General features: G+C 37.9%; 3 protein-coding genes across 4 annotated transcripts; all 3 read left to right on the top strand.

Moving 5' to 3' along the window:
• The first annotated feature begins 3,462 nt into the window (after positions 1-3,462).
• On the top strand, positions 3,463-6,687 carry LOC103930403 (probable serine/threonine-protein kinase PBL26). Its single transcript, XM_009339741.3, has 5 exons — positions 3,463-4,012; positions 4,497-4,675; positions 4,776-4,965; positions 5,058-5,449; positions 5,573-6,687. Exons 1-5 carry the CDS (start codon positions 3,916-3,918, stop codon positions 6,464-6,466), a joined length of 1,752 nt encoding a protein of 583 aa, XP_009338016.2. The 5' UTR covers positions 3,463-3,915; the 3' UTR covers positions 6,467-6,687.
• Positions 6,688-7,519: 832 nt separating this feature from the next.
• Positions 7,520-8,707, top strand: LOC125473926. Its single transcript, XM_048577349.1, has 2 exons — positions 7,520-7,873; positions 8,150-8,707. Exons 1-2 carry the CDS (start codon positions 7,520-7,522, stop codon positions 8,705-8,707), a joined length of 912 nt encoding a protein of 303 aa, XP_048433306.1.
• Positions 8,708-20,032: 11,325 nt separating this feature from the next.
• Positions 20,033-22,983, top strand: LOC103930350 (putative leucine-rich repeat receptor-like serine/threonine-protein kinase At2g19230). 2 transcript variants are annotated; one of them, XM_048573239.1, is made up of 8 exons: positions 20,033-20,199; positions 20,308-20,892; positions 21,018-21,041; positions 21,141-21,572; positions 21,679-21,794; positions 22,033-22,293; positions 22,379-22,579; positions 22,656-22,983. In XM_048573239.1, the coding sequence occupies exons 2-8, from the start codon at positions 20,439-20,441 to the stop codon at positions 22,728-22,730; spliced, it is 1,563 nt and encodes a 520-aa protein (XP_048429196.1). In that variant the 5' UTR covers positions 20,033-20,199; positions 20,308-20,438; the 3' UTR covers positions 22,731-22,983. The 2 variants fall into 2 exon arrangements, with proteins under 2 accessions (XP_048429196.1, XP_009337946.2); XM_009339671.2 differs by having other exon boundaries at positions 20,033-20,892.
• The last annotated feature ends 2,330 nt before the right edge of the window (positions 22,984-25,313 follow it).

The following is a 25,313-nucleotide window of genomic DNA, read 5'->3' as shown; positions in this document are numbered from 1 at the left end:
AATTAATTCGGACTGTTCCGCTTGCTTGGAGATATCTATCCCGCTTAAGAATATGTTAAAATAACTCATTAAAAGATAATTTTTATGGTAAAAACCATAATATTAGCCTTTAAAAATAGAATTATCCTTATTTTTCCATCCAACAGTTGGGAGCTATGCCCATTTCAACGACCTTGATTGCATGGGCCAATGATGTAAATTTGGGTCCAAACAATATCTTATAATGCATTATGAGAATTTTAAAACTTCGTGACCCATTTTAAAAATCATTCCAAATGTGAACAGTGTAAATTGTAGTTGACCTATTTTTTTAAGGTAAACTCCAAATACATACGACTCTTCATTTTTTTACTCATTTGAAAAGATTAAAATGAACACTACTATGAAAACAATCAAAATGAACACTACCAATTATCAAATATTTACATATATGTAAGAGATTGAATTATGTGCTAACTATTAATCTCCATTAGGTGATTGTAGACTAAAATTTATTTTCATGTATACAAAATTAAATACATTGCCAATATAATTTAACAAGTCAGAACTTGAGGGTATATTTGTGAATTGTGAGTTTTGGGGCATAGTTTGCTGCTCTCGTAAAAGGGATGGGGTGTGAGTGAGTGTGAAGAAGAAATGGGGGACTAATGGTCCCTACTATAATCATATAAATATTTTTTTATCTCAATAAAGTAAAATGGTGTCTTTCCGCCTAGGAATTTTCAAAAAAAAAATTATAACCTTCGTTATTGCTGCTGCTGCCTGGGGGTTCACGCTAATGACACCGATATTGTCCCCAATTTTATCACATGACTAATCTATCAAGTGTAGGATTTTAGCACAAAATGCCTCGATATTAGTTAGAGTAGGTTAATCATATTTAAAGCCACCCTTGTTGACTTCCCCTACCGACATGGGACTGCCAACACGCCCCATCACATGTAACCCCATTTAGTGGTTCACACGTAAAGATCCACACATCGACAATTGAAACTTAGAAGTTGGCTCCAATGGAGTCCAAACTTGTTTTCAATCTTTTAAGGAAGTGCCTTTTAAGAACTCAAAGGCCGACTCTATGTTAAGAGTCCAAGCTTGTTTCCAAACCACACTTCCTGGTGACAAGCTTTTGGCTTGCACGGGGCCATTACCGTGGGCTCTGCTACCATGTTGAAATTTTTTGATCGACGGGCCTGAAGGGCCCCACTTTAACGATACCGATACTAATGTTGAAATTTTTTAGATCGACCAGCTGGTGAGGGCCCCACTCTAACGACACTGATATTGTCCCTAAGTTTACCACCTGCCCAATCCGTCAGGTGTGAGGTTTTATCACAAAAGATCTCGATATTAGTTAGAGTAGGGTAATCATATTTAAAGTCACCCTTGTTAACTTCCCCCATCGATGTGGGACTGCCAACATATTGGTCATGATTTTCGATGTTCTTTAAAGCCTTCTCTAAATGAGAATCTTAACTAGTGTCCCTCATCACGTCTCTATTAGTTAAATGTTAACTAGGGCGGAATAACTTGGGGTTCAAACTTACCACTTAGAGAATGCCACACGTCCCCTTATGAATCACCATCAAGCTCAAATTTATTACTATATAAAGGCATGACAGCTCCTTATAAAGGTACATTCCTTAGCCAATAAACCTAAAGCTTTGTTATAATATGTAAGAAGAGGAATGTGAATATTGTAATTGATTATACTAAGGCTCCTTTCTTAGGTTTTCTAGATCAATTGTGATTAAGGTTGTACAACTATATATATTTGCTCCTCGTAAAAAGAATAAAATTGAAGTATTCATGAATTCTAATTTGGCATCACGAGCTAGTCTGAAGAAAAAAAAAAACGAAAAAACTTTTTGAAGAACAGCCAAACTGCCTACACCGAAACCCTTGTCCACCGAATAGTCGCACCTACTAGGTCGAAAACCTAAGATTGAATAGTCGCACCTCCTAGGTTGAAAACATAGAACTTAAACTTGGGAATTGGAGGTCCCAAATTTTAAGTTTTTTCCACGCGAAATTCTAAATATCTATGTTTATAAATCCAAATAAGGGAATTAATACATGTCAATTTAGAATTTTTGACTTTTGTCTCAAATTTCAAGTTTATTTCCTTCATCCAAAAATAATGTTATAGATATGCATGATTGATAGTGCAAGGGAATCATAATTTAGAGTTTAAACTTCAGAATTCTAGTGTTAAATTGGTTAATCGCTTTGATTTTCTGCTTTATGTACAAAGCCCTAAGTGGCCATTTTATACCATAAATACACAACTAGGATTAATAAAGAAGAAAATTGAATAAAAGTAAATTAAATTTTTCAATGCTTATATTCTGTATTTAAAAAAGAGACGTCATGCACATAGACTTAGAGCAGTTCCACTGGGGGTGGGATAGGCCGGCACACAGCCAAAAAAATGGCCCGGCACCTAGGGAAGTCTCTCCATCCCACGGGATTGCCTGGCACCCAGCCCAAGCTGGTCTCCAGGCCAGCACAAAAGTGACAGACCTTGGGACCGGCTCATCTGATGCCAGAGTGGCGTCAGAAGGAAGTTTGAACTGGAGGCCGTCTCCCGTCGACCTCGCGAACACCACTGGCCGCTTCATCTTCCTGTACTCCATCCACAGCAGCAAGTTCGTGTGCTCCAGTGCCGTCCAGATCTTGTTCAGGTCCCGCTTCGAAAACCCGATGGCCACGAACACCTTGTTGAGGTGGTCCAGGTTGAGCTTTGCGATCGTGCGGTGGAGGTTGAAGCCTTGGGTGTTGAGGTCTTGGTCGGAGATTGAGTGAGCGGCGCGACATGGTGAGGTTGAGGGGGAGTGGGAACGGTGGATTAAATAGAGTTTAATAAAATTGATAATATTTTAATAAATCAAATTATTATTTTATAATAAATAATAATAATATTTAATAAAATTGACTAGGCTATTTAGTTTTAGGGGTGGATATGCATTTGGTCTATTACTGTTCATTAGGGTCTATCACTGTTCACTGAGTGGATAAATGGACTGGATGCTGGCGCAAAGTCTTTAGGGTGGAATTGCTCTTATACTAATTAATTAGTGTTTGGGAGTTACTTTATATAAGTAAAGTTTATTTTAATGAGGCTCCCTTCTAAAAGGACGCCCATGAGTCCAATCACTCTCTCATTGGGATTTAATTTGGTATAAAAAAAAAAAGAGTACTAATGCATTCATACTACTCACACAAGCATCTAATCCTATTATCTTACTCATTTTAGGTGTTAAAATCTTATTAAAAAATTAAAAACAGAGAAACTAAAGAAATGGAGTTGGAACTAAAATGGCAATGCAAAGTCAAATAAAAAATTTATGTCCTTAAAATAACTGCTGACGAAAATTCCTGGGCTGTAAACCCTCCCTCTATAGCCTGTCTTTTTAACTAAAATTCAATAAAATTCCCACATTTCTCTCTCCTTAGTTTTAAACGGCCAGACACATCCACTCACATCTCCACCTTTTTCTGCGAGACGTCTAAGGAAAAATCTCACATTTCCCGACCCCCCAAAACCATGCAGATGCATTGCCTCCCATTTCTCCTTCTCCTAAGTTAGTTTTTTGTTTTTGTTTTTTTGTCCTCGACATTGCAATTAGCTACCCCCTCCCCGCCTCCGGGGTCCTCCTCCTTCAATACTCTCGGAGGACCCTGATCCGCTTCTCCTCCTCCTCTATGCGCCTTCGTTTGTTTCTTTCTTGTCAAACAAGTTTTGAGTTTGACCTACATTTTTCTTTTTAACTCTTGTTAAATTGATTAATTTTTTGGAAAAAGTCTGGCATTGTGATATTTTAACTACATTTTGAATTAGCAAGCATTCGATTGTTTGCCAAAGTTCTTCTGTATGTTGAAAGGAGATTCCTGAATATCAGAGATTAGTCAGAAGACATGAGTTGTTTTCCGTGTTTCGGCTCACAGAGAAGTCAGAGATCAAATAGCAACAAGAGATTAGAGAATGACTCGTCTTCTCCTCCTATCGCGCAAGGTAAGTTTTCGTTTTTATTTTTCTTTCACTTTTCTCAATCTTTGGTTATAAATGATTTCGAAACAATGAAGGGCTGGTTGTAATTTACGGTGAATAATGAATATGTGTGCATGAATCTGTCGCTCAATACTTCTCCATATATATACATGTGAAGTATGAAGTAAGAAATATCAAGAACTATCGTTACAGAAATAGCGTAAATATTAAAGATGAATGCATGTCTAAATTACAATGCCTTCACAATTTCAGATTTTGCAAAAGGTTTTAGAGGAGGTTTTCCATGACTAGGCGACCATATTTTTGCGCTGCTATCTGTTGTGGTATCAATCTGTAAATTGCTATAGCTACGAAATGTGGACTGTTAAAAAAGAATCAATTAGCTAGGGCAGTTATACACTAGATATAGAAACTAATCCAAAACAACGATTGACAATGCTGTCAAAAGGTATTGGAAAGGGCCTAAAACCTTATCATTTTTCTGCAGAATTGAAGAAACAAAAACCTGCAGAGGCCACCGAGGCAGTTAATCCAGCAGATATTAATGCAAAGACTTTCACTTTCCGGGAGCTTGCGACAGCAACAAAGAATTTCCGGCAGGAATTTCTTTTGGGGGAAGGTGGATTTGGAAGAGTCTATAAGGGAGCTCTTCAGTCGAGCGGGCAGGTTATAAAAATTCTCGGTTTCTTTTGGTTATTAGGTTTTAATGAGGACTTGCTACTGAGTAATGAATTTACTAAGACTGGTTTTTCCATCTTGGTTATAGGTGGTGGCGGTGAAGCAACTGGACAGACATGGAATGCATGGGAACAAAGAGTTTCTTGGGGATGTTTTGATGCTAAGCCTCCTACACCATGCAAATCTGGTTAACCTAATTGGATATTGTGCTGATGGAGATCAAAGACTTTTGGTGTATGAATTCATATCCGGGGGTTCTGTAGACGATCGTGTTCTTGGTACGTGCGCAACCCTCCCTTTTTCTACCGCTTTCTTGATTTAGAACCCTTTTATCAGCTGCCTAACTATGGATGAACAAAACTATCTGCAGGCAATGGACCAGATGACAAGCCATTAGATTGGTACACCCGAGTTAAAATAGCTTATGGTGCTGCTATGGGACTGGAGTACTTGCACGAAAAAGCCAATCCCCCAGTTGTCTATCGAGATTTGAAATCTTCAAACATCTTGCTAGACGAAGCATTCAATCCAAAGCTCTCAGATGTTGGACTTGCCCAGCTTGGCTCCGAGGGAGATAAGAGTCATGGACCATCAAGACTGATGGGAACCTATGGTTTCTGTGCTCCTGAGTATTCAAAATCGGGTGAATTCACAATGAAGTCGGATGTGTACAGTTTCGGGGTTATACTTCTGGAGCTCATTACCGGAAGAAGAGCCATTGACACAACAAGGTCAAATGATGAGCAAAATCTAGTATCTTGGGTAATTATCTTATAATTTTTCACTTATCCAATACGTCTCTTTAATTGACCTTATGATTTTCACACTCTCGTTCATCATTACCATCGTGTGTAACTTCGTTCTATTTTTAATGTGTGTGAGCAGGCACAACCCATATTCAGGGACCCGAAAAAGTATCCTGACATGGCAGATCCTCTTCTTAACAAGCAATTCCCAGAAAAGGATCTAAATCAAGCTGTTGCAATAGCATCCATGTGTTTGCAAGAGGAGGCAGAAGTTCGTCCCTTCATGAGTGACGTTGTGAATACTCTAAGTTTTCTTTCCACAACTCCTCCTCCTCCTGAGGCTGTTCCTGCTCCTCGTCCAGCTGATCTGACCCCAACTGAAAAACGTGAAGAGAACAATGACGAATCAGAATGTGTTTCTGAATATTCAGAAGACGATGATCTTGATGATGCAGGAGATGATGACGAAGATCAGGAGGCTTCTGATCAAGAGAGTATCAGAAATTCAAAGAGCAACCGCCGTAGCGTTGACATTTCAGAAGGTGAAGGTAGCGAAAATGAACGCCAAGTAACTTCTACAGAATCCAAAGAATGGCATTCATTTACAAGGGGCAGCATGATATCACGGAACGACAGTGTTAATTCAAGTGACCAGGGCAGCAAGGGTGGTAATAATTTGGATGGTAATTCAAGCCAAGTGAGCAGCAATCAATCCAAATATGCAAGTGCATCTTCTAGAAGCAGTAGCAGTGGGTCAACAGAAGAAATCGTTTCCAATAGCAGAAAGAACAGCAGAAAAGCATCACAAAAAGAAACTGCTACTGTTACATTAGCTGGCAATAGCTGTACCGAGGAAAAATCATCAGAAGGCGGAAGTGTTTGCACAAATGATCAGGATCAGAAAAGCATAAGCAAGGTACAACAACTACCACCAGTACTGAAAGATGGAAAAGTTTCGGTAGACCAACACAGAAACAACGAGGAATCGCACGATTTTAAATCATCGAAAAAATGTCAATCCAGTCGCTACTAAAATGTCTCTAACTTGCACATACATTTGAACATGAGATATTTTTTGTATGGATGAGCCATGCATGGCTTTTGTCATTCAAAGATAGCAAACGAGAAGCATTGCTACAAAGGTGCCCTATTGAGATGCATAAGTACGTTGGTAGAAGGAGAAATGCTGCCCAAGGCCAAGAATTTAATGATGTGCTTCTTTTCAGTTTTTTTAAGATTTCGATTATATTTCATTTGGAGGACTTCAGTATCGTGTTTCTTCATTGACATACCCTTAAAGTAAGAGTAAACAAAAAATTGAAAAGAAACAAAAGAACCTACTTAATTATGGGTGGCTTCAGATAAGAAGTTAATGTATTTACCAATGGTAGATTGCACAGAGCGATGACAAGAAAAGGACATGTACGTATAATAACTTACCTCATCGCTCTTACATTTACGGTGCTTATGTGCGAAGTTGCCAAGTTGGATATACGGATAAACATGATCTTGTAAATTAGCTTTTGTGAAATAGAATGCTGCATTAACAATTTACTCTGCAACCAGTAAAATCAATTGAAAGCATATAGAGCTAACTCGCAGAATTGTTGGAATATAAGTGCTTGTGCAAGAGAAATATTAGCATAACTTTTAGTATTTCATATTTAAATGTGAGACATTGGATTATATTTTAATTGGACAACTAAGATGTAATCTTAGTGATAGTAGTGTGTGTTGCCACTCGTAGCTATCTTATAGGGTAGATTACATGAATGGTGGAGAATGAACTTTGTGAGAGAGAATCTCTCTCTCCTCCCAACAGTTTTATTCTTGCACATGCTTTGTGTGCTGTCTGTGAATGAATGAAGCAATTTTTGCTCTGTATGAATATCCTCTCTGCAACTCTCTAAGATTTTCCAGAAAATTTTCATCTCCATTTTCGCTTCACTCCTTACAATAGAGATCATAGTCTCTACATTCTAACATGGCCTCAGAGCCAGGTTTGCTCGCTTAACATTGGACGATTGAATCTGTGAAGGAAACGAGTTGAAATTTGAAGAAATTGATTGCAAGATCTATGTCTAACATGGCAGGGTCTGGAGGTGGTGAGATAAGAGCGTCGATCTTCAACGGCGAGAATTATGAATTCTGGAGCATAAGGATGAAGACTATATTCAAATCTTATGGGTTATGGGAGTTTGTTGAAAAAGGAGTAGAGTGCTCATATTCGAATGGAGCTGATGAATCTGATGAAAAGAAGAAGGAGAATGAGGGATCGAGTGATGCTGCATCTCTCTCGGAGAAGCTCATGAAAGATGCCAAGGCGTTGGGGCTGATTCAAGGAGCAGTTTCTGATGAGATTTTCCCTTGGATCTCTCACGAAGAAACCTCTAAGGGAGCTTGGGATATCTTGATGCAAGAATTCCATAGTGTCAAACAGGTTAGAAATGTCAAATTACAAAGTCTTTGTAGAGAATTTGAATATACCAGAATGAGAGATGTTGAGTCTTTGCCTGCTTATCTTACAAAATTGTTTGATCTAATAAATTAAATGAGAAGTTATGGAGAGGAATTGTCTAGAGAGAAAATTGTGCAGAAAATGTTGATTAGTTTACCTTCCGTGTATGATCCTATATGTTTTGTAATTGAACACTCAAGGGATATAGATGTGATTGAGGTCCAAGAGGTAGTTGCCTCGTTAAAAAGTTTTGCATAGAGATTGGAGAGACATAATGAGAATAAGATTGAGAGAGCATTTACAAGTCTTAGTGTGAATCCCAAACCTATCAATGCTTCTGGGAATCAAGGGAATCAATACCAGAAGAATTGGAAGCCAAAGTTTAAAAAGTGGGATCAAAAGCCTATTTACCAATCTGGGAAGCAAATTGCAGCTGTAGAAGGTGGCAAAAACCCTTGCAGGCACTGTGATAAGTATCATCATGGAGAATGTTTTCTTAAAGGCAAACCTAAGTGTCATTGTTGTGGAAAAATAGGGCATATTGCAAAGGACTGCAACAACAAGAAAAATGTTCAGCAGCTGAATTATGCAACTCAGGTTCTTCCTACACCAACCATGTTCTATCTTAATAATGCAGTTGATAAGAAGTCCATGGAAGATGTATGGTATGTGGACAGTGGTTGTAGTAATCATATGACTGGCAGAGAGGATATGCTAGTTGATATTGATAGAAGCATAACTGCAAAAGTAGAAATGGGGCATGACAATTGGTTGATGTTATTGGAAAATGAAGTTTGGTGGTTGACACTAAGATAGAAAAGAGGTATATCAAAGAAGTAATGCTAGTCTCTAGTCTTAAGGAGAATTTACTCAGTGTGGGACATATGATGAAGCATGGATACTTTTTGATTTTTGGAGATAATAAGCTGAAATTTATGATGACTGCTCTCTTTCTCTCTCTCTCTCTCTCTCTCTAATCTTGTTGTTAAGGTGCCAATGAGAGGAAATAGAAGTTTTCCTTTGAAACTTCAAACAAATTTGCATTTTGCATTAAGAGCAAGTGTGAGTAAGTCAACTTTGAGTTAGCATAGAAGAATGGGGCATCTGAATGTCAATAGTTTGAGGCTGCTACAAAAGAAAGAAACAGTGCTTGGATTGCCAGAAATCAAGAACACCAATGAAGTGTGTGAGGGGTGTATTCTTGGGAAACATTGTAGAGATTCTTTTCCAAGAGAAACAACAAGTAGAGCCACTATTCCACTGGAATTGGTACACATTGATGTTTGTGGACCAATGCAAACTGTTACAAAGGTTGGAAATAAGTATTTCCTTACTTTTATAGATGATTGTACTCGAATATGTTGGGTTTACTTTCTGAGATACAAATATGAAGTGTTTAATGTCTTTAAGAAGTTTAAGGCTACTGTTGAATTGCAAAGTGTGTATAAGTTGAAGAAACTGAGAAGTGACAGAGGATGAGAGTATACATCCATTGAGTTCAACATGTTCTGTGAAGAAATGGGAATGGACATGCAACTCACTGTGTCATACTCACCACAGTAGAATGAAGTGGCTAAAAGGAAGAACATGACCATTGTGGAGATGGCTAAGTGTATGATGTTTGAGAAGAAGATACCACTGAAGTTTTGGGCTGAGGCAGTTAACACTGCAGTATATGTCCTAAATAAGTGTCCAACTAAGGCATTGGACAAGAAAACTCCATTCGAAGCCTATAGTGGAAGAAAGCCAGGAATTAAGCATTTAAGGGTGTTTGGTTCTCTGTGCTATGCACATGTTCCGGAACAACAAAGACAAAAGCTTGATTTGGCTAGCACAAGATGTGTGTTTTTGGGGTATAGAAGCTGTGAGAAAGGCTACAAGCTTTATAACATTGAATTTGGAAAAGTTGTTATTTCCAGAGATGTAGTATTCAATGAGGAAGCAAGTTGGGATTGGAAGGCATAAAAAATGCAGTATCTCAATTCCACTCACTGATATGCTTACTGAGAAAGAAAAGAAAACTAGTGAATCAAGTCTGATTCAAACTGAGATTTCAGAAGGTGATGGTGAGACACCAGAAAATATTGAAGAAGTACATGTTGGAATTGGTGCTGCAAGAGATAGTGGAAGTTCAAGTCCACATGATGTTGATCACACTCCACTGAAATATAAAAGCATTGCAGAAGTGTATGAAATGTGCAATTTGTGCATCATTGAATCTGAAACATTTGAAGAAGCTGTCAAGGATGAAGCATGGCAGAAAGCAATGGAGAATGAAATTGCAATAATAGAGAAGAAGAATACTTGGGAGTTGGTTAGTAGATCATCTAATAAACCAGTAATTGGTGTCAAATGGGTTTACAAAACCAAGTTGAATCTTGATGGCTCAGTGCAGAAAAACAAAGCAAGACTATTTGCAAAGGGTTACTCTCAAAAGCCTAGAATAGACTTCAATGAAACTTTTGCACCAGTTGCTAGGCTTGATACAATTAGAACATTGGTTGCTTTGGTTGCACAGAAAGGGTGGAGACTATTTCAATCAGATGTGAAGTTAGCATTTTTGTATAGAGTATTACATGAAGAGTTATATGTTGATCAACCCCTGGATTTGTGATTAAGAACAAGGAAGAGGGAGTTCACAGACTCAAGAAGACATTATATGGTCTTAAGCAAGCTTCAAGAGCTTGGCATGAAGAAATCAACTCCTATTTCACTAAGGCTGGTTTTCAAAGAAGTCCTAGTGAAGCAACATTATATGTGAAGATTGCTAAAAGTGGATTACTCATTGTTTCTCTATATGTGGATGATATCATCTACACTGGAAGTTCAAACAAATTGATGATGGAGTTCAAAACTGAGATGATGAGACAGTATGAAATGACTGATCTTGGGTTGTTGCATCACTTCTTGGGTTTAGTTGTGATACAAACTGATTCTTACATCTTCTTGCACCAGAAAAAGTATGCAAAGACATTGTTGGATAAGTTTGGTTTCAAAGATTGTCAATCAATTGCTACCCCTCTTGCAGTGAATGAAAAACTATCTAAGATGGATGGAAGTGAACAAGCTGATGAAAGTCTATATAGACAGATAGTTGGGAGCTTACTATATTTGACTGCAACAAGGCCAGACATCATGTTTACAGTAAGTCTGTTAACTAGATTTATGCATGGTCCTACCAGAAAACATATGGGAATTGCCAAGAGAGTACTTAGGTACATTCAAGGCACTCTTGATTATGGTATAGCATATGAGAAAGGGAAGGAAGCAATGCTTATTGGCTACTGTGATAATGATTGGTCAGGGAGTGAGGATGATATGAAAAGCACATCTGGATATGCATTTAACCTTGGTTCAGGTGTATTTTAGTGGGCATCAATCAAGCAAAGCAGTGTTGCACTATTTACTGTAGAGGCTAAATATGTCAGTGCAGCAGAAGCCACTGCACAAGCAATCTGGTTGAGATTTGTTCTCTCAGATTTTGGTGAAGAACAGGTTGAGCCTACAACAATTCTATGCGATAATACATCTGATATAGCCATAACCAAGAATCTTATGCATCATCATAAGACAAGGCACATAAACAGACGATTTCACTTCATTCGAGATACATTACAAGATGGGGAGATTGATCTACTGTACTACAAGACTGAGGAGCAAGTTGCAGATATCCTTACCAAGGCATTGGCTAGAGATCAGTTCGAATACCTGAGAAAGAAGCTTGGAGTAATCTCAACACAACACTTAGAAGAGAGTGTTGGAATATAAGTGCTTGTGCTAGAGAAATATTAGCATAACTTTTAGTATTTCAGATTTAAATGTGAGCCATTGGATTATATTCCAATTGGACAGCTAAGATGTAATCTTATTGATAGTAGTGTGTGTTGCCACTTGTAGCTATCTTATAGGGTAGATTACATGAATGGTGGAGATTGAACTTTGTAAGAGAGAATCTCTCTCTCCTCCCAACGGTTTTATTCTTGCACATGCCTTGTGTGCTGTGAGTGAATGAATGAAGCAATTTTTGCTCTGTATGAATATCCTCTCTGCAACTCTCTGAGATTTTCTAGAAATCTTTCATCTCCATTTTCGCTTCACTCCTTACAATAGAGATCATAGTCTCTAGATTCTAACAAGAATAACCTGTAATATCAGCTTACATTCTACAAAAATAAATAAAATACAATATGGTATAAACAAGAAGCAATATGCTCACTGTTTCATAACACTCAATTATCTTAGCTTCTTCAGCGGAAGAGTTTGTCCAAAAAGTTTTTCTGCTTCACCTGCTTCGATTTTTAGGTCGCTCAGCTGATCCATCTCTTCTTTGAGAAGACCTCTCAAGAAGTTCTCCTCGTCTTGTTTAAGCTCGTTAAACCCTTCCAGTAACTTTTGGAACAATGTCAACTCAGACTGTTCACCCTTTTCAACTTCCCCCCTCTATCTGTTTAACTTCCTCTATAATGGTATTTTCCCCTTCTTGAATTGTCATTTGCAACCTCTCTACAAGCGGAGGCTCAGGTCCACAAGTATTGTCTGTTCAGATAAACTTGCTGAAGTCCCTTCCTACACTTTTAGCTGCTCTTTCAAGGTCAGGAACAATGCGTTCTTGCAAAACTGAACTCCTTGTATGTACAACAGCACCACCGTTTCCATCCCATGCGTCATTCCTTCCACAGTACACAAATATGTAGTCATCCGGTGTGTTCTATATCTTACACAATATACATGTGTTCTCGTAAGGTTTCTGGGCTTATGCAGAAACCAAATGAGAAACAAAATGGTGGAAACCGCCACATAAATGGATGGAAGTGTTGTGCCTTGGCTCGTTCGTTAGTGCGGAACCGAGATTCAGATTACAACCTCACCAAAATCACACACAGTTGAACAAAATAAAATACAAGAAATAAATACACAGAGAAATTTACGAGGTTCGGCAAAAAACTGCCTACGTCCCCGGAGAGATATTGCTCTTCACTATGAGAATAACAGTACAAGTATACATGAGTTAAATCGACATAACCCAATCCCATATCCCTTGTACACCCACTCACAGAATTTTCCCAAGAGCCTCACTCTACCCCAAGAGTTCTTTCACTAGAATACTTTTCACTCTAGCTCTCTTGATTTTCTCTCAACCCATGTTCAACCTTTTCCATGGGAGAGCCGAATGCTCTCCCCCTTGGATGCTCTCATTCACTCTTCACAAAGGCATAACCAAATGCCTTAATATAAACAAAAGGCCCTGCCTTCTCTCTCTCCTCTTCTCTCTTTCGGCTCATCACACAAGGCCAATTATTTGCCTTTGTAAAAGCCACAAATCAAGGGCTAGACATCATAATGATGTCCCCCTTTTTCTTTGTCCCTTTCTTTAGCCGAAAGTAGCTAGCACTCCACATGGTTGAGATGAAATTGTTGCCAACTCATAATATGAGCCAATCACAACAATCTCCACCTTGGCGAATACACCATGCAAAAATCCTTGCACCCATCACCAAAGCCCATTGGCCTTACGTACCAGCATGCACACTCTGAATCCACCTCGTTGGTCCTGTTCCGATTCAGTTACTGCCAATGCATGTGCAGCTGCTGCAAGCTAAAAATCACCATTTAGCTTCAGACAAGATCTCAACACATCATCGTCTCCTCCAGCAGGTTTTCCTCCTCTTCATTGTCTGCAACCTGGAAACTCGTCAGCGCGCCTATTTCCAGCAACAACCCATCGAGCCAGACAAAATTCCCACACTTCCTCCTACCTCAGGACCTTCTCATCACCTGTGAATCCCATAGCTCCACCTGCTGCAAAACCCCTGCAACACTTGAGACTAAACATCACCAGGAGAAGTGTTGCTTCAAGTACCTAGAGGGCATACTCAAAGTCTTCCACCACAAACTTGCTAACCCGGCCTTGCACCCGTAGCACTGTGGACCCTTGCCTCCGGAACCGGATCCGAACCTGCTGTCTCTCAGATCCTCTTTCCAATTTTCTTCCACGATTTCAACCTTGAATAGCTTAAGCAGTCTTGTGCCCACCATCATCCATGGTCTCTTGTGTGTATCATTCCACACCAAAGAAGCTTGCACCTGCTCCAAACTTACTGTTTCTTTCCTTTCAGTAAAGTTTCACAAGGTTCTCGTACAAATCTGAAAGTGAGGTAAGAAGAAAGAGGCATTTGTCTTCTTCCTCAACATCAACTTTAGCAGTTGATCCAAGCATCCCTAAACACGGCTTCCATTTCTTCAGGCTTCCATTACTCTCCTTTACCAAGAGCAAAACCGCCTCTCCCTTTAAACTGCTCAACTGAAAATTCCATGGTGAACAACAAATCTGGACCTCCAACGAACCAAAGCCCCCAACGATGCTCTGATACCAATTGTTGTGCCTTGGCCCGTTCGTTAGTGCGGAACCGAGATTCAGATTACAACCTCACCAAAATCACACACAGTTGAACAAAATAAAATACAAGAAATAAATACATAGAGAAATTTACGAGGTTCAGCAAAAAACTGCCTACGTCCCCGGAGAGATATTGCTGTTCACTATGAGAATAACAGTACAAGTATACATGAGTTAAATCGACATAACCCAATCCCATATCCCTTGTACACCCACTCACAGAATTTTCCCAAGAGCCTCACTCTACCCCAAGAGTTCTTTCACTAGAATACTTTTCACTCTAGCTCTCTTGATTTTCTCTCAACCCATGTTCAACATTTTCCATGGGAGAGCCGAATGCTCTCCCCCTTGGATGCTCTCATTCACTCTTCACAAAGGCATAACCAAATGCCTTAATATAAACAAAAGGCCCCGCCTTCTCTCTCTCCTCTTCTCTCTTTCGGCTCATCAACAAGGCCAATTCTTTGCCTTTGTAAAAGCCACAAATCAAGGGCTAGACATCATAATGATGTCCCCCTTTTTCTTTGTCCCTTTCTTTAGCCGAAAGTAGCTAGCACTCCACATGGTTGAGATGAAATTGTTGCCAACTCATAATATGAGCCAATCACAACAGGAAGCATGAGCAATCCAACAGGAAAAAGATAAGAAGGTAAAGACGTGACATGTATTACCAATAATCTTGATCGTGAAGATAGCCATTGTCGTGATTGTATAGAATGCCTTTCATCACTTGTAAGTCCCAACCTAATACAAGCATTTCCTATACTATCTTTATGGGAAAAGAAGACCGAGCATCCAGCCAATGCCATACTTCAGAATTTTCACTTCGAATTCTGGCCTGCACACAGTTCATTATTTCAGAGGCATTCGTTCTTTTTCCCCGGAATGTAAATAATCAGAAATCCATTCCCTTAAAAAATGTTATGACAGCCTTTCATTTGCTTCTCCTTCACAGAAGTTAATTGCCCTCAATACATTTGTTTTGGCCTAATTCTTGTGATAGTTGATTCAACCTCAGATTATAAACGAAAACAAAAATTTACGACAGTTCAATTTGGCCTTCACTCTCTACAAAAAATTACTGATGGGCAGAATCACCCAAATGTTTCAACGAATAAAAGAGCCAAATCGCATTCTGAATGCAAACAAGTTTACTTTCCATGCATATACCGAATGAAGTGATTTCTCTAATAACCTATGAAAACCATATAGTATATTAAACCCGTATAAATCTTGACATGGGAGTAGAACACATTCAAATAAGAAAACTTTGTTTATTTTTTCTCTCAAGACTATAAACACATTTCGAATTTTGAATTTCTATATTTGGACAAAGAACTTTATACAAAAGTTCTAAGGAACTCCAGACTTAGATTATTAAAAATACACTACAAGAATAATATTAACTAACTACCCAAGTGCTACAAAACTAAAACACTACAAAGACACCAAAATGTGTCATTTAAAAGTTTTCTGTATTCTAGTCATTTTCAAGTCCCTTGATCTAAAACAAGAACTTATGGCAAAAACCACGTATTCATATAATTACAAGATAAAAATTAAAAATCTTGGCTGCCCAGGGAGCCTCATCAAACAACGTGAAACAATTTTGGCTGAAATTCTCGAAATATACCCGAACGAGCAAATACTTGAAACAAAAAGTTTGGTAGAAGTTCTACGCAACCTTTGACTCACAATACAAAATATCTAAAATGGTAGATAATATTCACACACACACACAAAAAAAAAAAAAAAAAAAAAGAGATTAACTCCAAAAGAGGATATCAACTCAAAGAATTTCTCCAATTTAATAGCTTCAGGAGTTTTACAGTAGAGAGTTAGCTTTTTCCACTCGTATCGTATCACATTTTTTTTAAGGGATCCAACCTATTCTTCGCAAGACGTCAACTATTCTTCTTGTACTTTGGTTTCTTTGGATTAAACTTAATACAGATAGTTTGTCTAAAGGAAAATCCTGGTCCTACTGTGAAGGAGTTTTCCGGGATAGTCATGGTCAATTTCTTGGTGGTTTCTGCTAAGGGATTGGTCATCACAATTCTTCTTTTGCAGAATTATTAGCAGTTTATTACTGGTGTAGAGTTTGTATATCAGACGGGTTGACATTGTCTTTGGCTGAAAAATGACTTTTCTAGTGTTATTTCTAATCTCAAATCGATTGATTTTGATCCTCCTTGGCTTCTTCGTATGCAATGTATATTTTTTTGGACCGCATTCGAAATATGACTTTTTGCACCTCTCACATATATATTGCGAAGGTAATGTGTTAGCACATTATTTTGTTAACATGAACTTGTCTTTTCCAACTTTGATATGGCATGATTTCACTCTATTAATGACACGAGATACTTTGTTTTCAGACTATTTCATTACTAGAAAAAGGGCTATAGGATACCGTTCTTGAGACACTATTCCCAAATCGGGCACATTTGACGAAAGATGTGACCCTGAAAAAACATTGGTGCATTTTACAATTTTTACACTTAAAAACGGTGCCCAACAGATACTTGACAAAAAATGCATTTTTTTTTGGAAATTATTAACTTTTACTGGTGTCTATATGAATTATGGAGCCTGCCCTGACCACTTTTATAGTCAAACCTATTTGATATTGCATAAAAAATTGGAATGCAAAAGATGCTGTAGATATAATTACTGACCAAGTCCTTTTAAAACGCTCTCTCTAAATCCAACCATGTGGCTGTGTGTTTCTCAATTTTTTTTTAAGAAAAATTAATGAAAATAGATTAAAAATTTTAAGTTTTAACTATAAAAACAAAATAAATAGTAAAATTACTAGTACTAAATTTGACATTTTAGTGTAAAAATATGATTTTTCGTTAAAATAAACAATATCACCAATTTTTCGTTTAAACTTTATTTTTTTTGTTATCAAAGTATGGACTGGAGCATAAAAGTAAAGTAATAAACAATATTTCACCTCCACTTCTTTTCACATCACTTTCCGGATTCCTCTCCTCCTAAAAGCTTCTACAGTTTTTCTCCCAACACATCAAGCGGTTGCATGTCGTCCTCTAGATCAGCAGCCTCTCATCCGCATGTCGTCATCAATATGCATGTAGTCCTCTGTGTTTTTGTCGCTCTCTGAGTTTTAAAGTTGTTGGGATGTGAAAGGCCGAGTCCACGAGAGATTTGTTTACTGGGTTCGTAAGTTGTTTGATGGGAGTTTGATTCACTCTTAAGGACGTGTTTATCAAACCGGAACGGAATGGCAAGAAACGGAATTGCATTCTTTTCCATGCATTCAAGCCGTTTACTAACATTTCCGGAATGAAAAACAAGATGGGGTCCACTTAAAATCAGGAATTGGATCCCTAAATCTCCCTGAATTGGATCCCCTAGATGGAGGTGGTATTTAGATTCCAGGAAGAAGGCTCTTCCAGAAATCCAGCTTTTATACCCCAAACTACCCCCTAGATGGATGGGCTTCGAAGACTAAGTTGGTGGAATGGGTTGTCGTTGGTGAAGAACGGTGAAACTCGTTCGGTGCCGCATCTGCCAATTAAATGACACGCTAACACCTGGAATTGAAGCTGCAGTGGTGGTGGATCCACTGCTATGGTGGTTGTGGGGTATATTCCAGTGGCTGTGTGGTTGGAGAGAGATGGAGGGAGATGAGAAGCAGATGGAAAAATAAGAGGGGGAAGCTGAAGATAGTTGGGGTATGTGCGGTGCGGACTATGAAAGAAGATAGTTGGGGTATGAGACGGCAACGAGACCGCAGTGCAACTGGACAAGGAAAGGCAAGGGGGGTGAAGCGCAGTGCAAGGAAAGGCAAGGTTGGCTATGGAGGCGTAAGGGGGTGGATTTGGTAATTGGAATGTTTGGAAAGGCAGGGATGGGTGGAGAAGGGAATCTGATTAAGAAATTTAATTTAATTAAGATATAGATGAATTTAATTATATAAACTTAATTAATTAGTATGAAAATAATTTATTTATGTAAGGGTAATTTAGTAATTAACCTAATTTTAATTCCGATTGAAATAAATTAGTAAACAACTTATATGGACTCAACATCATTCCTACTCCGATTCCATACAGTTTTAGTAAACAACTCCATCAGGAATTTGATTCTGATTCCACCTTATTTTAATTTCTCCTCAATCCAATTCCTCTCAATATGATTACGGATTAGTCTACTTCTTAGAAATTAGATTATGAAGAAAGAAAAATCGATTAGTTTAAAGAAGAAGAATAATACCTAGTAGTGACAAATAGGTTTAATTAAGTTGGTTAGAGCATTGTACTTTTTTTTATACCTAAGTTTGAATACCTTTTTCGTAGTTGTAAAATATCGTTTGTGTCAAAAAAAAAAAAAAATTATATTCACACACTTCAAATTACTTCTCCTACACCCTTTTAATTTTTTTTAATATTTTCTACACACCACTAACACTTGATAGAAAAATATTTAAAAAAAATAAAAGGGTGTTGGGAAAGTAATTTGGGGTGTGTGAATATAGTCTCCCATCAAAAAATTAGCATCATATCTTGTAATGGCAGACTCTGGTTTAGCCAAGTTTGTTAGAAAAATGTGATTCCTCTATGCACTCAAGTTTCTCCCACCGTAATTTATATGAATTTAGTGTAATATTTCTTCCATAATTTAGATGAATTAAGTGTAAAATATCGCAATTGCATGTGTAAGAAAAATAGTATTTTAGCACTGTTGGGAATTTAGGCATAATAAGCACCAAAAAATTTGCCATATAACAGATAAGCTTGGCTTTTTATTTCTCACACACCCCTTGTTAATTTTTGTCCTTTGATCTTCTTTAATTCAGTCGATCCAACGGCCGCAAATTAAGAAAGTGTGTATGAAGTAAAAATGGGTGTGTAGATAGCAAACCCCATAAGCTTTTGTTATAAAACAAGATGATGTTGTATAAGGAGATATTAGTTTGTAGTTTTATACAGAGACATGTATATGCGGCGATGTGAATGAAGATTAGATGATTGGTTCAAATCTTAATAAGCATATGCTTTTGGAGCCACTTTCCAAGTGGATGTTATTTTAATTACCACTTAATTAATATCCCTTAATTATGGTTTGTGTACATTATCAAAGCGACCGGAAGTATCAAGGTTGTAAGAGCAGCTGGCTATCTCAGAACCAAAACTAGAAGAAACAAAGAATATCCCTATTCGTTTTTCGACGTCGACGAGGAATGCTAGGGTTTCTATAAGTATTCAGTTCCACTGTTGCCTTGGAAAACTTTCGGGTACATTGTTAATCTTTCACAAAACATAACTTTTCGCTGCTTAGTTTCTCGGATTTGTATAGAACTTGTAAAAAATATGACACGAAGAAAGTTTTCTTCCAAGCTTGCCATCTTACTCCTTGTCACTTATTTTACCTTAATTTCTGCAGATGATTTACCTTTACCAGAAGATCCCTCAGGTCCTTTTATCTTTTACTTTTAGTCATTAGTTATTTATTTATTAATTTTTAATAACTGTATGAGAGAGTTGAACCCGTACATCATCCAACAAAGTAGAGAGTTGGTTCCATAAAACCAAAGGACCCTGTGCTTATTTTTAGTAAATTAGTCCTCTAGGGAGGCATAGTGTCTTCTAGTTTATTAAATTTTAGTTTTTTTTTTTTTTCTCTTTTGCTGCCCAACATTTTCTAATGACATGAAACATGAACTGGGATAATGATTTAAAGACTGATAGCTAGATAAATTAATCGAAATATGTATGTGGTTGAAATGGAAATTGTTTGGTTTCTTACATGCAACAACATTTTTTTTTTTTTTTTGTGATTTTAATGAGTTATTTTTGCGTATTCGTCGGGGCTGTGATTTTAGCAAAGTAACGACGTACAACTCCTTCACGTAAGGAGCCAAGTGTTCGTTTAACATTAGATGGTTATCTACTACTTTACAGCGTTTGTGTCTACTTAGGAAGATTTATGATTGTTTGAACTGTAGATGCAAAAACTTGGAAACCAGATGCTTATACATGCCTTTTTGCAGGAGGCTGTGTGTTAAACTTCACATCCAATCCATTCCAACCAAATGGGGAGTGCCTCAATCACGTAAAACAGAAAATAAACGTGTGGGGGAGCTACCTCACGAGCCCGTGCTGTCGAAATGTCCTCGCCACCATGTCCAAAGCCTTAGCCATTCACGCAGTCAAGACGCAGGGCAGCGCCCGCGTCTTTCTTTCACAGCAAGAATGGAAAAACTGCAGCGGCCCTTTTCAGAAGGAGCGAAGCGTGTCTGCAGAAAATTGTCATTTTGGTGACCTTTACTACGGCAGCAGCGCGTGCTCGAACACAACTCTTGCATCCATCAAGACAGAGCAGGCTTTCCAAAACGCAATAAGGAAATGCGCAAACCTCAGCAATGCATTTGACAATGTTTGCGGAAATTGCAGCAAGGCGGTGTTAGGCTTGAGGGACTCTTTGCTGAAAGCATATGGAGTGAAGGACGGGAACGCAACTGAGACGGGCATATGTGGTATAGCAGCTGTTATTTCTGTTTTAGAAGAGAAGATGAACAATACCTTTTTGATCGACAATGACTACATGTGGTGTATGTCTTTGTTAGATGCCTTCGGTATGAAAACTGCTTCTGCCTCATGCTTGCTCAATCAACTTCCAATTGGCCCAAATTTTTTCTATGATTCTATCTGCTTAATTAATTTTCTGTTTCATGTGTATTCGCTTTCGGTCCATATGCAGATCCAGGCTACGTCAAACTCAAATGTAAGTAAAGCTGTATTACTATTCAATATACTCTTTTTGGTGAAAATTGACAACAAAAGTTAATGCGTACTCAAAGAAATTAATCATTTAACCTATCAGATTCTTTGGCAGAAGCGATACTTTCAATCTTAATAGGCATCACCGCAGTGACGCTGATCGTCCTGCTGATACATTTTGTGACCAAGAAGAAGCCTCAAAAACCGGTTCTCTCAGGACCGATTACTACATGGTCTGGCCTGTACAGGTTCTCCAAGGCCGAGATCGAGAATGCCATCAATACAGAAAGAAAGGATCTCGGACGAGGAAGCGCAGGTCAAGTTTATAAGGGGGTTCTTCCGAGCGGGCAAGTTGTGGCCATTAAGCACATAAACAAGAGCAACAAATCCGATTCTTTTACTAGAGAAGTGGAAGGCCTTTCGAGGGTTCGACATCCAAACTTGGTTTGCCTCTTTGGTTGGTGCGTCGAAGATGGTGAACAATATCTTGTTTATGAATATTGTGCTAAAGGGAATCTAGCTCAACACCTCCTAAGTAATTCCTCTGATTCTTATCGATTTCTAAACGTATTTAATAAGTTAATCATCTTGGAAATGCATTTTCTTTAAGGATAACATGAATGAACATTTATTGAAATCAGGAAACGATCCTGTCTTAACATGGGAAAGAAGAGTTAAGATTCTAAGAGATTGTGCACTTGCTTTGAGATACCTCCACCATTATATTGATGGCTGCATTGTTCATAGAGATATTAAGGTAAAATTAACCGTGGAGAACAGATTCCCGCACACCCTTTTTCTTTATTGGCACATCTCTTTATTTTTGTCCCTTAATCCTCTTTTGATTTATTCAACCTAAAGACCAGGATAACAAAAAAAGGAAGGTATGCAGAAGGATGCGGAAATCATTTCCTTTCACTTTGATATGGTTCTCCAATTCACAATTAATTCCTCTTGAGTATATTGATGTTAATGCTTGTTTGCTTAATTTGTAGCTTACCAACATCCTTTTGACCAATAACTTGGAACCCAAGCTATCTGATTTCGGTCTAGCAAAGATGTTGGGTATGGAGGAAAGCAAAGTATTTACAGATGTTAGAGGAACCATAGGGTACATGGATCCAGAGTACATGACCAATGCCAAGTTAACCTGCGCAAGTGATGTCTACAGTTTCGGTATTGTTGCTCTGCAACTGCTATCGGGGCAAAAAGTATTTGAGCTAGATCTTGATGCTAGAGACCAACTAACGAGAAAGGTATAGTAGTATACACACCAGTTCATTTGCGCCGAGAGCTAGAGAAAGAGAAAATAGATTTACAATCCTAGTTACTTTTTTGCAGGCGAAGGATATAAGTATGAACAAACGCCCACCTGAGGATCTTGAGGACCCAAGAATGAATGGAAATGTCAACAAGGCAGACTTTGAATTGATCCTGCAGGTTGCAGTACTTTGTGTTGCCAAATCAAGCAAAGGCCGCCCTACGATCGATCTTGTCTTCGAAGAGATGGACAAGGCTTGGAAGAACACTCTTGCAGACATGGTTAGGACCCTCAAAATTTATAGCTCATTTGTGGATGTGCTGTATTGATAACTCTTCTTCTTTTCTTTGATTGCAGAAGGCAAGGATTAATAAAGGGATAAGTTCATCAGCAACACCACTGTCTACATCTTCCGATGTGTTTTTAGTCTGACTTGCAGTCATGATCAACAAAGGTTCTGGCTTGGTGTTAATTTTGGGTCTTTTCTGCATTTGTTCGGCCTAGAAAAAATTGGTGTTTAATTATCGGAAAATATGCACAAATAAAAATGGAGGGACATTAAATTATGGTTCATATATGGTATTTTTTTGTTTATCGTGTTGAGTTCCTTTTTAATTAAAAGTTTGTATACGGTTTCATTTGGGCATATTTATCTTGATTATTAGGAAATAAAGATGTAATATAATCTAAGGGTTTACCACTACCACTTGCATAGTAGACTAGTTGTTGTCGCTATCCTACAAATCACTGTGATGTACATATTTTTATCCGTTGATCATTGCTTGTCATAAGCAAGAAAGATATATAGAATATGCCTTTTCACAAATAGAAAGAAGAAAGATTTCCAAGCTGATCAAAGAGAACTCCTTAAACTTTGACAACATATGAGCTATTGTTAAGCAATTAGGCAACTTTCAGCGGGATTTTTAATTATGACCAAAAAAGTACTTGCATCATCTCTAATCTTGTATTCCGGAAAAACGCGTCCATGGTAATATGTTATTGGATTGGGAATAGAACAATTTCATCGATGCGATTTCTTGTTTGAATGTGTGGTCGAGATTGAGAGTCGAGCAATGTAGTGCACTACAAATAGCTGGCAAGTTTGCCCCAATGAGAGTCTAGCATGTTTGCCCCAGTGAGTCTAGCATGAATATTAATCCTCATTTAGGATGAAAGCTAGTTAGTACGTAGATGCATGAGTGTGTGTGGTGCCTAGAATTCCACGCTATGTTACCAAATGACAGAAAGATTTAGAGCAAATAACCCAGTTATAGAAAGTGTTGTAAAAACCGTCTCTGTGTTTAAATAGAAAATGGACAGATTAAACATCTACGTCTATTCAATGTTGCTTCTAAGAAAAAGCATCGTGGACGGCCATTAATTTATTATGGTAATTTTTTTAAGTACTGTGGTTTCGTTTCTATAAGTTTATCTTCGTGGGATTTGATTATGGTACATTTATCTTTGTTGGAGCGAAATTTCTCATAAGAAGAAACACCTTCACAGGTTTGTTGATTGTGATCCGCACAGTGGTTGAATCTCTCGTCTAGATGCGTCTCCAAACATCCACTCCTAAGCTTATTAAATGTTCTTTTTTTTGTTTGGGGGATGTACCTGCAAAAGGTTCTCCAACACTCAAATCAATATCTTTATTCAAGATGACTACAGTTCATTATAAAGCGATCGCCGGTCTCATACTTCTCTCCTCCTACCATCTTGTTGGTACTCTAGGCCTTTTACAGGAGAAATTTTTTATTGTAACAGGAACATGGGTGATAAATCACATATTTTTATATAAGTGGTAGGAAATTGTATTTTTTAAGTTATTAACTTTTTAACACATATATTTCACCGTTAATACAGTAACACATGATAAACGCTACGTATTCCAGTCACATTAAAAAAAATCTCTCCTTTTACAGAACTCAGTGCTTGAGGAGGAAGTACCACTCCCTCGATTCTTTCTCCCTCTCCAATAGGGGAGTTCATTGCTCATCTCGCTCTGCCCCTCCTTCCTCTCGTGCGCGAGCGAGGAGTCACCAACATGATGGTGCACGTGGGTTAACTGTTTGTCCCTCCACGTCTTGCACGGAGTGTGAGAGTGAGACTGATGATATTGGTGGGCCACTAATCACTTGTCTTTTGGTTTAGCCTACCGCTCTTGGACTTATGCCAAAGAACCTTATAGTGACCTTCCATGATCCATGCATTTGGATAACTTGCGATGGGTCCTTGTCAAAACCGAATTTTATCCCCCACAAATATTAACCCCTTATTTGAAACCTAGTTAATACGTAGATGCATGAGTGTGTGTGGTGCTTAAAATTCCACGCTATGTTACCAAATGACAGAAAGGTTGAGGGCAAGCAAACAACCCAGTTATAGAAAGTGTTGTAAAAGCCGTCTCTGTGTTTAAATGGAAATGGATATTGAGTGATCATCTAGGTGTATGCAATGTAGCTTCTAAGAAAAACATCATGGACGGCCTAATTAATGGAAATTTTTATTGACATTTAAAAAATTTTATTTTGCAGTTCTTACAGAAAGTTTGAAGTGCATAGTAAAAATTTTAAAATACTAATTCCCAATGGTAATTGTTTCTTCTTTAGTACTTTTCATTTCTGTAAATTTATCTTTGTAGAACTTGATTGCGGTACATTTATCTTTTGTACCAATTTTATATTTAAGTATATTATGGCTTCAAAATTGAAACCACAAAACCTAAAGTACAAGTACAAATTTGACTTTTGGCCTAATTTGAGATGTCGTTTGATGGTATCTCTTGGTTAGAAGCCTCGAACTGTTCCATCAGTGATGAAAGTTAAAATTTCACCATAAAATAATTAGCTTTATACGAAGTAATTCAATTATTTATAAACACATGTAAGGTTCATTTTTTTATTAATGTAGAATTTATTCTCAAAATGCCCTCTAACTGTGGCGAATTTTCAAGCCTAGCACGTGGATAATACAAATCGGGTGACATAGAGTACGTGTGGTCATTAGGGCTTA

Source organism: the organism of the source record quoted next, unplaced genomic scaffold, assembly GCF_019419815.1.
Source record: "Pyrus x bretschneideri cultivar Hongxiangsu unplaced genomic scaffold, Pyrus_bretschneideri_v1 Contig11, whole genome shotgun sequence".
Lineage (NCBI taxonomy): Eukaryota > Viridiplantae > Streptophyta > Magnoliopsida > Rosales > Rosaceae > Pyrus > Pyrus x bretschneideri.
Note: the sequence above shows the minus strand (reverse complement) of the source record. Positions and strands in the feature narration are given on the sequence as shown.